At 50.7% G+C, this 11,586-nt stretch overlaps 2 protein-coding genes across 3 annotated transcripts in view; one reads left to right on the forward strand and one right to left on the reverse strand.

Annotated features, from left to right (window-relative positions):
* INTS8 (integrator complex subunit 8) overlaps positions 1 to 358 on the forward strand; it is a 31,522-nt gene extending 31,164 nt beyond the window's left edge. The window contains exon 27 of the mRNA XM_056110896.1: positions 167 to 358. Coding sequence (XP_055966871.1) covers positions 167 to 283 — 117 coding nt within the window. The 3' untranslated portion in view covers positions 284 to 358. The remainder of the gene's footprint in view (positions 1 to 166) is intronic.
* Positions 236 to 10,844, reverse strand: CCNE2 (cyclin E2). 2 transcript variants are annotated; one of them, XM_056110898.1, is made up of 11 exons: positions 10,819 to 10,844; positions 10,641 to 10,719; positions 10,317 to 10,379; positions 9,853 to 10,004; positions 8,258 to 8,393; positions 6,004 to 6,150; positions 5,530 to 5,625; positions 4,297 to 4,431; positions 2,680 to 2,791; positions 1,995 to 2,152; positions 236 to 1,711 (listed from the first exon to the last, which is right to left on the reverse strand). In XM_056110898.1, the coding sequence occupies exons 1-11, from the start codon at positions 10,830 to 10,832 to the stop codon at positions 1,598 to 1,600; spliced, it is 1,206 nt and encodes a 401-aa protein (XP_055966873.1). In that variant the 5' UTR covers positions 10,833 to 10,844; the 3' UTR covers positions 236 to 1,597. The 2 variants fall into 2 exon arrangements, with proteins under 2 accessions (XP_055966873.1, XP_055966872.1); XM_056110897.1 differs by having other exon boundaries at positions 10,641 to 10,722.
* Between the last annotated feature and the right edge of the window lie 742 nt (positions 10,845 to 11,586).

Raw genomic sequence — 11,586 nt, forward strand, 5'->3', positions numbered from 1 at the left:
GTATTTTTACTAATTTCCATGAATTGTTAGGTCAACAATTGAACTTTTCCTTCAGCGTGGCTCAGGCCACTCTTTCATTGTGACTTTCCCCGTGTCTGCTTAGTCTTAGTGTACAGGGAGCTGCTTCTCACCAGACCTCTAGTAACAGCATTTTTCTGTCTTAAAGATCAAAGCCATTGGCCAGACAGAATTGAATGCAAGCAACCCAGAAGAAGTGCTACAGCTGGCTGCACAGAGAAGGAAAAAGAAGTTTCTGCAAGCAATGGCAAAACTATACTTTTAAGCAGTTTTTTTAACCTTTATTTTTTAAACAATGGACTAAAAGTAAATAGTATTAAAAGATTACATTTATATAATACACGTGTACAGTTTTAGTGGTGTTTTCTTCACAGACACAAATACTAAAATAGGAGTCTTTAAAAATACAGAGGAATTCATATCATAACAATAGCTTAAATTTATCATTTCTTAGAAGGAATGACTTCACAGGTCTGGTTCATTAGAATAAACTAGCCGTCAAAGTAGTTTTTTTCTAATTAAATCCACTTATGGCTGGAGTTCATATATATATATAGCAAGTTCATCCATATAGCTATATATTTAGCAAGTTCTTACGTCACGTTCTTTTAATAAATAGATTTCTAGGAGTCAGTATACATTTAATACTCTTCTGCTTTAAGAAAAATAGAAGCTTTATCACTTTGACACCATCTGTGAGCTTTGCAAGACATAAATAAAGCCTTAGTCACACTAAATTTGAAGGATAGAAAAAGACCCTTAGGGATATCTGAGAGTAATAAAGTGACTTTTTCATACATATATATATATACACATACATATATATATATATATGTACACACACACACATATATACGCATAGGGTACTTAAGTTTTCACCCAAATTGTGATATACAAAATGGTTTATTACACAAATAACCCCCAAGTAGGAGCCGTAGCACTTTTATGATTCCTTTGGTATTCTCCCTGTTCAGAGCAGTTTAAACACCAGGTTCATCTAAGCCTTACTGATTAAAAATGTATGGTAAGGCAATTAAACTGAATAAAAAAAGTTCACCATTTGTAAAAGTTCAAGTTTTAGAACAGCTTTCTATAGCAGCTGTAGATAAATTAGTCACCTTGTTACACACTTGGCCTTTGTAAACAATTTTAAAATTTATTTTTAAAAATCAAATTGCACTACTCAAGTATAAATTTCAGAATCTTAAAACTAGATTCAAAGTACTCTATCACTCAGTGTACCCACAGAGGTAGCACTTATCCAGTCCCAAACTCTCAAAGACCAAATGCCTAGTTTATCCAGATCAACGCAGTAACACTGGGTCCAGAATTTTTTGCTATGGCATAAACTGTGACCAGCTTCTGCCCAGCTGGCTTGGGAATGAAGCCATAGTTGTAAACAAGTCCCGCTGTCTTCGAACAGTCGACCTGGGAACAAATAGATTTCTTCATTTCAGTTAGTGCCAATTTTCAGGGTATTTCGATAGAAGCTCGGCAGTGAGAACCTGGGAGCTGGCTGGGAGAGTCACGGCACGGCCTTCCTACGAGGCTCCCCGATTCTGGCCCCATTCTCAGTCCTTCAGGGCTTCCCCAGGGGCTTCTCCGTGCTCTTCGGTGGTGTCATGATGCCTCCGCTGCACACTGGTGACAACTGTCCCTCCTTCCTGAAGGTGCTCACGTAGTTGACTTCATCCTGTGGAGGTGAGAAATTAACAGCTAAGGCAAAACTTTGAGTGACCCAGTAAAATCAAGTCAGACCAGACTGGGTTCTAAGTAAGGCTTGATACAGCAATCTTGATGGTTTTGGAACTGTGAAGATTATAGACTCAGCAATCTGAACTATTATTATTATTATGCCATTTTATTATTATTAATTTTTTAACTCCTACCTGGACGCCTACAGTGCTTTTTAGACCTTTTCCCTAGATGCTGAAATCGTCTTAAATAGTAATCTAACATTAAGACCCAACACCTACCAGCATAGCCAGAAAATTTGTATGAGTCTGGATATTGTGTCTGTCTTCCATAGGAATCTTCTTAAATATCTTCAGCTTTGCTGGACTAGTACTTTTTACTACGCTGGCAAAGGGCACCATCCAGTCTACACACTCTGAAATGTTGTCCCATTCCAAACCTAGACAGAGAAGTTATGAAGGTTACATATGTAAAATGAAGATTATATACGCACCTACACTATCTCTCCAGCTCTTAAAACTCATTTGGGGAAAAAAAACCACAGAAGTTTAAATTTTCAATAAACTTTCTCAAACTAGATATAGGGTTATAATACTGACTCAAAACTGAGTTAAATTCATTTGGACATTTTTTTTGTGGCTGTACAGTAGGATTTAAAAATTCTTACAAAAAAGGAAGATAGTGGCCATATTTTAAAATGTTGACGTCTAAAAATTCCTGTTTAACAGGATGCTAAAGTTCACAGATGCACAGAACCTTTGAAAATTCTGAAGCGCCTGGCTGGAGCGATAGCACAGCGGGTAGGGCATTTGCCTTGCACGTGGCCGACCCGGGTTCGATTCCCAGCATCCCAGATGGTGCCCTGAGCACCGCCAGGAGTAGTGATTCCTGAGTGCAGAGCCAGGAGTGACCCAGAAAGAAGAAAAAAAATTGTGAGGCGCAAGAAAACAGAACCCAGTGCCTTACCTGAGGCTTTCTTTACCACGTCGATGGAGGTGAAGTGGCACAGGGCCGCTGCAGCTAGTATTCTGTACTGGAACTCTAAGGAATCGACGGCGAGGATACACAGGTCTAAGAGCTAACAGAGCAAAGGCAAGTTAGGAGGAGGAGCGCCACATCCCCGCTAGACATCAGCTAACACCGTGGTGTTGACAGTTGTGGACCAGATGCCAAGACGGCAAAAATGATGATGATCCAACGAGAAGTAAGCACCACCCTAAGGTTAAGGAGTCTTGGAATTCGAAGTCAGCAACAGACCAGTCAGAGGATAGCTGGAGGCAGAGAGCTGTATTCGAAAGCTGGGACGGAAATAGCGCCACAGGGAGGGCACCTTCTTGATGGCTGACCTGGGTTTTACCCTGGCACCCAAACGGTCCCCCAGAAATAAGCCCTGAGCACTGCCGGGTATGTCCCCCTCCCCGCCTGAAAAAACAAAGAAGGGACTGGAGTGATAGCACAGCGGGTAGGGCGTTTGCCTTACACGCGGCCGACCCGGGTTTGACTCCCACCATCCCATATTGTCCCCTGAGCACTGCCAGGTGTAATTCCTGAGTGCAGAGCCAGGAGTAACCCCTGAGCATCGCCGGGTGTGACCCCCACCAAAAAAAAATAAGATAGTCATCATGTGAATTAGTTACTTGTCTTTATAGTTTATTAAAAAAAAAAAGGTACTTAACTATTTGGTCTCCTTAAGGATGAAAAGTGCTTAAACTATTTTTAAACTCAAAAGTTTAAAATTTGGGGGCTGGGGATACAGCTCAACAGTGAAGTGCAAGGGCCAGAGAAACAGTACAATGGGGAGGCCTTGCACCCGGGTACGACCCCCAACACCCAATATGGTCTCCCAAGCCCGTGAGGAATGATCCTTGAGTGCAGAGCCAGGAGGAATCCCTGAGCCCTACCGGCGTGGCCCCAAAACAAAAACAGCCAAGTGCGTATTCCGTATACAGCACCACACAAGAATTTTTGAAAGAAATACTCATTCTGGGAGCCAGAGTGATGGTACCGCAGGCCGGGCATTTGCCTTGACCCCCAGAATTCCTCACTGTCCTGAACCCTCCAGGAAGGATTCCTGAGTGCAGAGCCATGAGGAAGCCCTAAGCACCGCTAGGCTGACCAATAGCAGTTCAGCGGGGAGGGCACTGCCCTTGCACACAGCTGATTTGGGTTTATCCCAGTATCCAGTACGGTCCAAGCCCCACCTGGAGTGATCCTTCCGTGCAGAACCAGCAGCAGCAGCCCTGAACATAGATAGCCAAGCGTGGCTCAGAAACAACAAAAACCCAAGACTTGCTTTCCAGAACGATGAAGCAGCATGTATATATATATGTGGGTAGCATTTATGAAGAACTTTGTTCTGAGGGCAGACAGAAATCTTGGTTTCGTCCCAGCACCAGAGCCCCAAATCCAGAGGAACAGGTAGGGCCCCAAAAGAAATCCCTGAAATCCACCAAACTTGGCTCAAATCGAGTCGTGAGCGGAATTTAATAATGCCGTCATTTTGTCGCGCGCCTGTTTCGCAATGCAGGCGCGGTCAAGCTGCAGTCGGTCACAGCAGCAACCACACCGTGACAGCACCAGTACCTGCGCTATCTGGATGAACTGTTCTTGAGAGTACTGAGGTAGGAGCACTTTGGGAGCATCTTTAAGGGCATCGACTTGGAGGAAGAGATTCAGCCAGGAGATGACTGTGACGGGACAAAGCTGCCACTTTAAAGCCTGTTAATTAAATGAAAGCTTGTTAAAGGTTAGGTCTGTGGGTGCGGGGGGAGCTTGGAGGAAGAATGCAGATTCTGCCTGTGTGAGGCCTGGATTCAGCAGCTCAGGAATCCCTTCCTCCCTTGACACGCATCTCCTAGCAGCAGCTCTCCTCACTGGACTCGGGTCAACAGCTAGTAAGACCCGTACCGGACAGCCATCAGACTTTCTAATAAACAAAAACTGCAACTAAGAATGTACTTTGGTTTATATGCATATATACATATGTTGTGTCACAGTAATCTACATTCTTACATCCATGCTTCGTGTACTGCTGAGGGTCAAGCTCAGGACCTCTCGTACCTCAAACACATTCTTGGCCACTTCTGCATTGCCGGCTGCCGGCCATTTATATACTGCTAGTAATTTGTAAATGAAAGAACGAAAGTCCTAATTTAGTTTTCTGTAACGAAAGCATCATTGTTTGCTAATCAACCATGATGTCTGAACTGAGTACTCTCTTGTAGCTGAACCGTTCGCCCTGCTAAGTCCTAAAGCCTAATCCAACACCTTAATGCTTCTCTTCTCCCCTCTTAAAGAGGAACAAGGCACTGTAATAGTTTCAGCTCTTTTGTCCGCTGGAAAGCTTATACGACAGTAAATGTATGTGCTGACTCTGAGCGCCACCAGGAGCACCCCCCGCCACCCCCACCAGAAAAAACACAGGGAGACGGAGCACTGAGACCCGAGAATCACTCTAGGAATGCAGTTATGCACATGTGCTATGCTGATGGTTTGAAATGGTCTGGATAATGTAGAGGAAACTTTAAAGATACAGAAAAGTAACTTGTTGAGGCTTAATGTCTCTGCTAGCCACATCACTGTTAACATTTTGATACATTACTCTCCTTAAAACTGAATTCCAGGGACCCAAGAGACAACTTGGTGGAAGGGACTATATGCTCTGCAGGCAGGAAGCTGGGGTCTGATAACCACCTGACCCCTGAGCACCCCTGGGTGGGGCCCCAAACGGAAAACAGAACTGAATTCCAACATTAAGAATCGAGTTTTGGATATACGACACGAACAGAAAGTGCAGGCACTCTGTGAAGGCGTTACCTTCAGGATCATGAGTTCTGTCCTCAAGATGTCCTCCTCGCTGCAGGCCCCATCCGTGACGTACGCAAACTCTTGGAGTTTAGGGGCATAGATTTCCTTTCAAATGGATTTTTAAGTTAGCGTTAGACCCAGCCACATGGTTCAAGCAAATCACATGTTAGTTTACAGTGCTAATATTTAAGGATTCCTTAGCAAAGGACAGAATAATCCATCTTAGAAAAAAGTATTTAATATTTCAAGTTGCTTTTCATCTTCATCTAAATTAGCCAACTAAATTGAACGGAGACCTAAAAGTCTTAGTTCAAAGTTTAAGACTGCCCATTATATTGGTCAGACCCAAACAGGGCCTTGAACACTAAGGTTGACACCGAAAATTTCTTTACCTTGACACAAAGACGTACTTGGTCAAGAAAATACTTAGTGGGGGCAATAATTAGAATAAAATATACTCAAGGTTAAACTTTGAAAACTTACCTCAAGTTTGGAAGCGATGAACAATGAGGTAATTCCAATGAGCTGAAGCATATTTTTACTTACATCCTTTTGTGTCAACATAAATCTATCAAAAAAGTCTTGTGCGAGATAGAATGTTTCCCTATGAAGTGTGTATACTTCACATACCTAGAAAAAGAAAGAAAAACTTTGAAAGATGCACTGAATTTCTCGGTACAGCAGGGAGGGCCTTTGTCTTGCACGCCACTAACCCAGGTTTGATTCCCGGCATCCCGTATGTTCCCCTGGAGCACCGCCATGAGTCATTCCTGCGGACGGCCAAGAGCAACCCCTGTGCAGCACGAGCTGTGGCCTCCCCAACAAAAAAAGTTCTTCTAGCATACCAGATTTTTTTTGGTGGGACCACACCCGATGATGCTCAGGGCTTCTCCTGGCTCTGCACTCAGGAATCGCTCCTGGCTATGCTGGGGACTCTATGGGATGCCAGGTCAGCCTCTGGCAAGGCAAGCGCCCTCCTTATTGTACTATCCCTTTGCCCCCATTTTATTTTTTTTGGTTTTGGGGCCACCACCAGCGGTGCCCAGGGGTTACTCCTGCTTCTGCTCTCAGGTGGCGGGGCTTGAGGGCCTCACGGGATGCCGGGATCGAACTCGCTTGTCCCTGTACAAGGCAAGTGCCCTCCCCGCTCTATCACTCCAACCTTGTGTTGGGGGCGGGGGGAGAGGGGGACTGCTCCTGGCTGTGCTCGGAACTGTGTGGTGCTGTAGCCAGCCCAGGCTCCCAGAGGGGAAAGCATGCATCCCGGTGCTGAGTCATCATTCTGGCCCTAAGTTTCACAGCAAATGCCTCTCGTGCAACGAGGCCCTCAGATCTGTCCCTGCCACACACCCAGGCTCAAGTACCGACTCAACAGCCTCACACAGCGAGGTGACCATCTGTGTGGCCCCTATTCGGAACCCGTTAACACTCTCATGTGCTCCTAACTAGTTGCCCCCCTCCCCCCCCGACTTACTATATTTTTCTTTCTATTTCTGCTCACTCTAAGGACTTGAGTTCTTTGTCTCAGCTGTTTATCTCTGGTATCTAAATTTCGTTGTCCTGGGACCCCACCTGGTGATGCTCCTGGCGAGGGGACCACAGGGAGTGTGGGGATCAAATTCCAGTTGCGGATCGATCCAGCCCCTTTTATTTTCTTGGGTAGGTGGTACTGCCAAGAGTTGAGCCCAGGCCTCATATATCGCAAATGTATGAAATCTATCACTGAGCTACATTTTCCTGTTGCAAGGATTTTTTTGGGGGGGGAGGGGGCCCACACCATATGATGCCAGGGGGTGCACCTGCCTGGTGCTCAGCAATGACCCCGGGTGGCATCTGTGGGGCTGTATGTGGTACACGGGACTGAACGAGGGTGGCAGTGTGCAAGGCAGCCCTCGCCAATCTTCTTCCAGCCAGTCCTCATTTTCCATGCTTTACTACACTGGCTAAGAATTACAATAAGAGATAAACTAGATATCCTGGTAGGAGACAAATTCTTTTGTTTCATTTTGTTTTGAGGCCACACCTAGTGATACTCAGGAATCACCCCTGGCAGTGCTCAGGGGACCGTATGAGATGCCAAGGATCGAACCCTGGTTGGCCGTGTGCAAGGCCCTACCCTCGGAGCTATCTCTCCAGCCCCAGCAGACTCAGTCTTTAGTGTGACTGATGAAATCCTCAGAATCTTGGTTTCTGAATATAATGCGGATTCCCTTATTAGAGGGATTCTCATGATTCCCAGAGACTTTAAAAAAGCTGGAAGAAAAGGAAGTCAGAATATGGAACAAGATGACCGGACTCAAAAGAATGTCTTAGAATGTTTCCAAGGTCTACTCTGCCAAGTGTTACTCCACCAGAAAGCTGATCGTCTGTTCTAGAATCGTCATCTCTAGGCCTATTAGCAATGGAAACAACAGAGCAAATATCTGAGGGCTGGAGGGAAATCATTTTGTCATTAATGCAAGTAATCATTTCCTCAGGAATTCCAAAGATACTCAGGATCACTATCTGGAAGGAGGGAACGAGACTAAATAAGAGAACATTCTGGCACATTCTAACAGATGTGCGGTGACCTCAGTCAGCCATTTCCCATCTTGGTGCCATCAGCTGAAGCAGGGAGCCCCCCACTCCCAGATGGCTGCTGGCAGTGGACGCACCCTGTGGGCCGGGAAGAGAAGCACACGTGTCAACCCGATAATGAATACTTTCCATCACAGAGACCTGTGTTGCTGGAACATACCTCCAGCAGCCAGTCTAGAAGGATCGACCTCATCTGTGGCTCCAAGTCGGCGTGAAGAAGTTCAAAATGCTTGTCGTGAACGTATCTGCCCTCTTTCTGAAGCATATTTAGCCAGACCTCCTTGGAACACCCCCAGCTGCGGGGAGGGGGGAAGAGATTTAAAATTCGTTCTGCAACAGGTATGCGCTATTTACACACAAAGAACTTAAACGTGCAGACACGGAAATCCAATTTTGGATTCAAACTTGGAAAAAGTGTTGTCTGAGGCAAAATGCTGCCCTAGCTGTAGGAAGCCACTGTCTGGCCTGTGAAGGAGGTAGCCTGCAGTTCGACACTTAAGAATGTGGACAGTGGCAACCCAAGCTGGTAATACTTCAGGAGTGCCTGCTAGTCCCCATGCACTTAAAATTTCCATGGCAGTTCCTGTTCGTGGCAGTCTTGCCGACAGAGAGCAGCTACACAACTGTGTCCCCCATACACCTGTCAACAAGTGACTCTGGCAGTGCGGGGTCAGCTGTGCTGTAGGATCTGAGGCCTGGGCCAGCCTAAGGGTCCGGCATCTCCTTTGTACGCATGAGACCGAGTTCATCCGGTTCACGACTGGGATTCTCCAATGCCACAGCCACCTAAGTTTTGGCTCCCCACAACAAGAAAGAGAAGGGAGTATGTTTCAGCCCAGTAGTTTGCTCTTTAGAGCCAAACATAAATACTAGACTCCTTTTGTTTTTTTGGGCCACGCCCAGCGATGCTCAGGACTTACTCTGCACTCAGGTTGCTCCTGGTGGTGCTCAGAGGGAAGGAACCATATGGGATGCGGCAGATTGAACCCAGCTGGCCACGTGCAAAGCTAGTGTTACCCGCTGCATTTGCTCATGGGTTACCCCTGGCTCTGCACTCAGGAATCACTCCTAGGTCTCTCTGGCTACCTCCATATTTTGTGCAGGCGCTACCTCAGTCGGCCATTTTCAGTCCACTGTGCGTAGACCTTACGAACCCTGGTAGCAAGGCTGATGCATCAAATGAAATGCTGCATGTATTAAGAGACATGGTTCATGAAACTATTTTTTGCTTTCTGCAGGCCACACCCAGCAGTCCTCAGGGCTCACTCTGCGTCTGTGCAGAGATCACTTTTGGCAGGCTCACGGGGACCACACGAGGTGCCGAGGATCAAACCCTGGTGCGCTGCAAAAGCATATACCCAGCTGATGTTGTGTCTCTCTGGCCCCAAAATGTGTGCATCTTACACAAGTTAAAAAGAAAAAGCCTAAATGCTCATTGTATTCCACATATGGAAATAGAATCAATGTTTTAAACACCTTGAAAATACACGATTAAATATGAGTGAAGAAAGCATTTTTCAATGCTTTCTTGAGCAATGATGATGAACATCTATATTAAAAGATGGTTATAAATGTTATCTATATTAAAAGATTATGAGAGATTAATTTGGCTGTTTAAGTCATCTGGTGACCACTTTCTGAATCAAAAAAAAAAAGCATTTAAAAAAATGTGTGTTTCTATCTTCTGCTGAAGACAACCGATAAGCGGTGCCTCTTACTAGGCACCATTCCAACCTCTCAAGTCCTGAAACTCACCTTAACTCGGGCAGAGGCGAAGGGTTAATGAAAAGGTTTTTGAAGCGGTAATTTGTAAACCTGGAGAAGTCCCCGGTCTCTATTTCTTTGTGTGGCGTTTCGATGATGATGCAAGGGCTGATCCCGCCAGACAATACAGGTGGCCAGCAGTTCTGGGGTTCAGAAAGACACAGACGGTGACAAGCTTGCACCTTGGGGCCTGGGCGGCTCTTCCACTTGGGGGCCTCGCAGCAGAGGCCCTTAAAAGGGGGTAGGGGGTCCCGAGGGCCGGCTAAGGGGGGGAGGGGGGCGCGGGAGCAGGGAGCAGGGAGCAGAGACCCCTTGGGAACAAAGAGCGGCACCCACCCAGGGCAGATCAGGCGGGCGGGCGGGCGGCCGCTCCCGGGCGGGGGTGGGGGTTGGAGGGGCGCAGCCCGGGGTCCCAGCCGCCCACCCCGGGTGGGTGCCGCCCGCCCTGGCCTCACCCTGATCTCGTACTGCTGCTTCCTGGACGGCTCCTGCCTCTCCTCTTTCCTCTTTTTGACATCCTGGACAGAGAGGGGGCGCCCCCACGCCGGCCGGCCGGTCTGTCGGTCGGGTCACCTCGACCTGCCACCCCGCGCCCCCGTCCCCGCGCCCCCTCCCGCCCGCGCGCGCGCCCTCCTGTTCCCGCCCGCACCCCGTTCCCGCCAGGGGTCCCCGCCCGCCCCGCGCCCCGTTCCCGCCTCGCCCCTCCCTCCCTTCCCGCGCGCGCGCCCCCCCTTCCCGCCGCCCGGCCCGCGCCCCCCGCGCCCCCCGCGCGCGCCCACCTGCGTCCTGCGCCTCTTGGCCTGCGCGGGCGCGTCCTGCGGGGCTCCGGGCTGGGGGCGCTGCTTGGCCTGCAGGCGGCTGCTGCGGGGGGCGGCGCGGTCAGCGGCCAGGGGTCAGCGGCCGGCGGCCGGCCCCCTCCCGCCCGCCCACCCCAAACCCGGGGTCCCCGCGCCTCACCTGCGTCGGGACATCCTGGCGCGCGTGGGCCCTGCGGGGAGACGGGGTGAGCGGCGGGACCCCCCGGCCCTCCCGGGAGACCCCCGCGCCCGCGCGCCGAGGGGCCGCGGAGCCGAGGGGGGCGCCGAGCCACACGCGGGCGGGCACGGCGCCCCCCCGAGCCCCGCGGGCCCTGACGGAGCCCCAGCGCGCCGCCCGCGACCCTCACCGTGTCCGCGGCGGCCGCGCTCGGCCGGCGCCGGCGCCAAGAGCGTATATAGGCCCGCGCCGCGCATGCGCGCCGCCCCGCCGCTCCCGCCCGCGCGCCGGCCCCGCCCCGCCCCGCCGCGGCCCCGCCCCCGCCGCGCAGCGCGCAGGCGCGGCCGCGGGCTCGGCCAATCGGGGGCGCGGGCGGCGGCCCCACGTGCGGCGCCGCGGAAGGTAAACACGGCGCGCGCGCGGCCACGTGGGTCCCGCGCCGGGCGGCGGGCGCCGGGCCGGGGGCACCGCCCGCCCCGCCCCCGGCCGGCCGAGCGAGGTCCGCGTCCGCCGCGTCCGTCCGCGCCCCCCGGTGGCTCGCGCCGCCCCGCCCCGGCCCCGCCGCGCCGGAAGCGGCCGCGCCGGGCCGCGCCCTCCCGCGCCGCGCGCCCCCCGGGCGGCCCGGGCCCCCCGCGCGGCCCGAGCCCCTCTCCCGCCTCGGGCCCCGCACCCGGCGGCGAGCGCGGAGCCTCCCCGGGGCTCGGGCGGGGCCCGCGGCGCCTCCCGCCGGCTGCCGCGCCGCGCCCCGCC

This window comes from Sorex fumeus, unplaced genomic scaffold (genome assembly GCF_029834395.1).
Source record: "Sorex fumeus unplaced genomic scaffold, SorFum_2.1 ptg000011l, whole genome shotgun sequence".
NCBI lineage: Eukaryota > Metazoa > Chordata > Mammalia > Eulipotyphla > Soricidae > Sorex > Sorex fumeus.

What these genes read in the sequence shown, in the direction of transcription:
- CCNE2 (XM_056110897.1), bottom strand. An exon ending in AGCAGCAGTACGAGATCAGG is followed by an intron (nt 10,005 to 10,316) that starts GTGAGGCCAGGG and finishes TCTGAACCCCAG; the next exon opens with AACTGCTGGCCACCTGTATT. An exon ending in TCATCGCTTCCAAACTTGAG is followed by an intron (nt 5,626 to 6,003) that starts GTAAGTTTTCAA and finishes TCCATTTGAAAG; the next exon opens with GAAATCTATGCCCCTAAACT.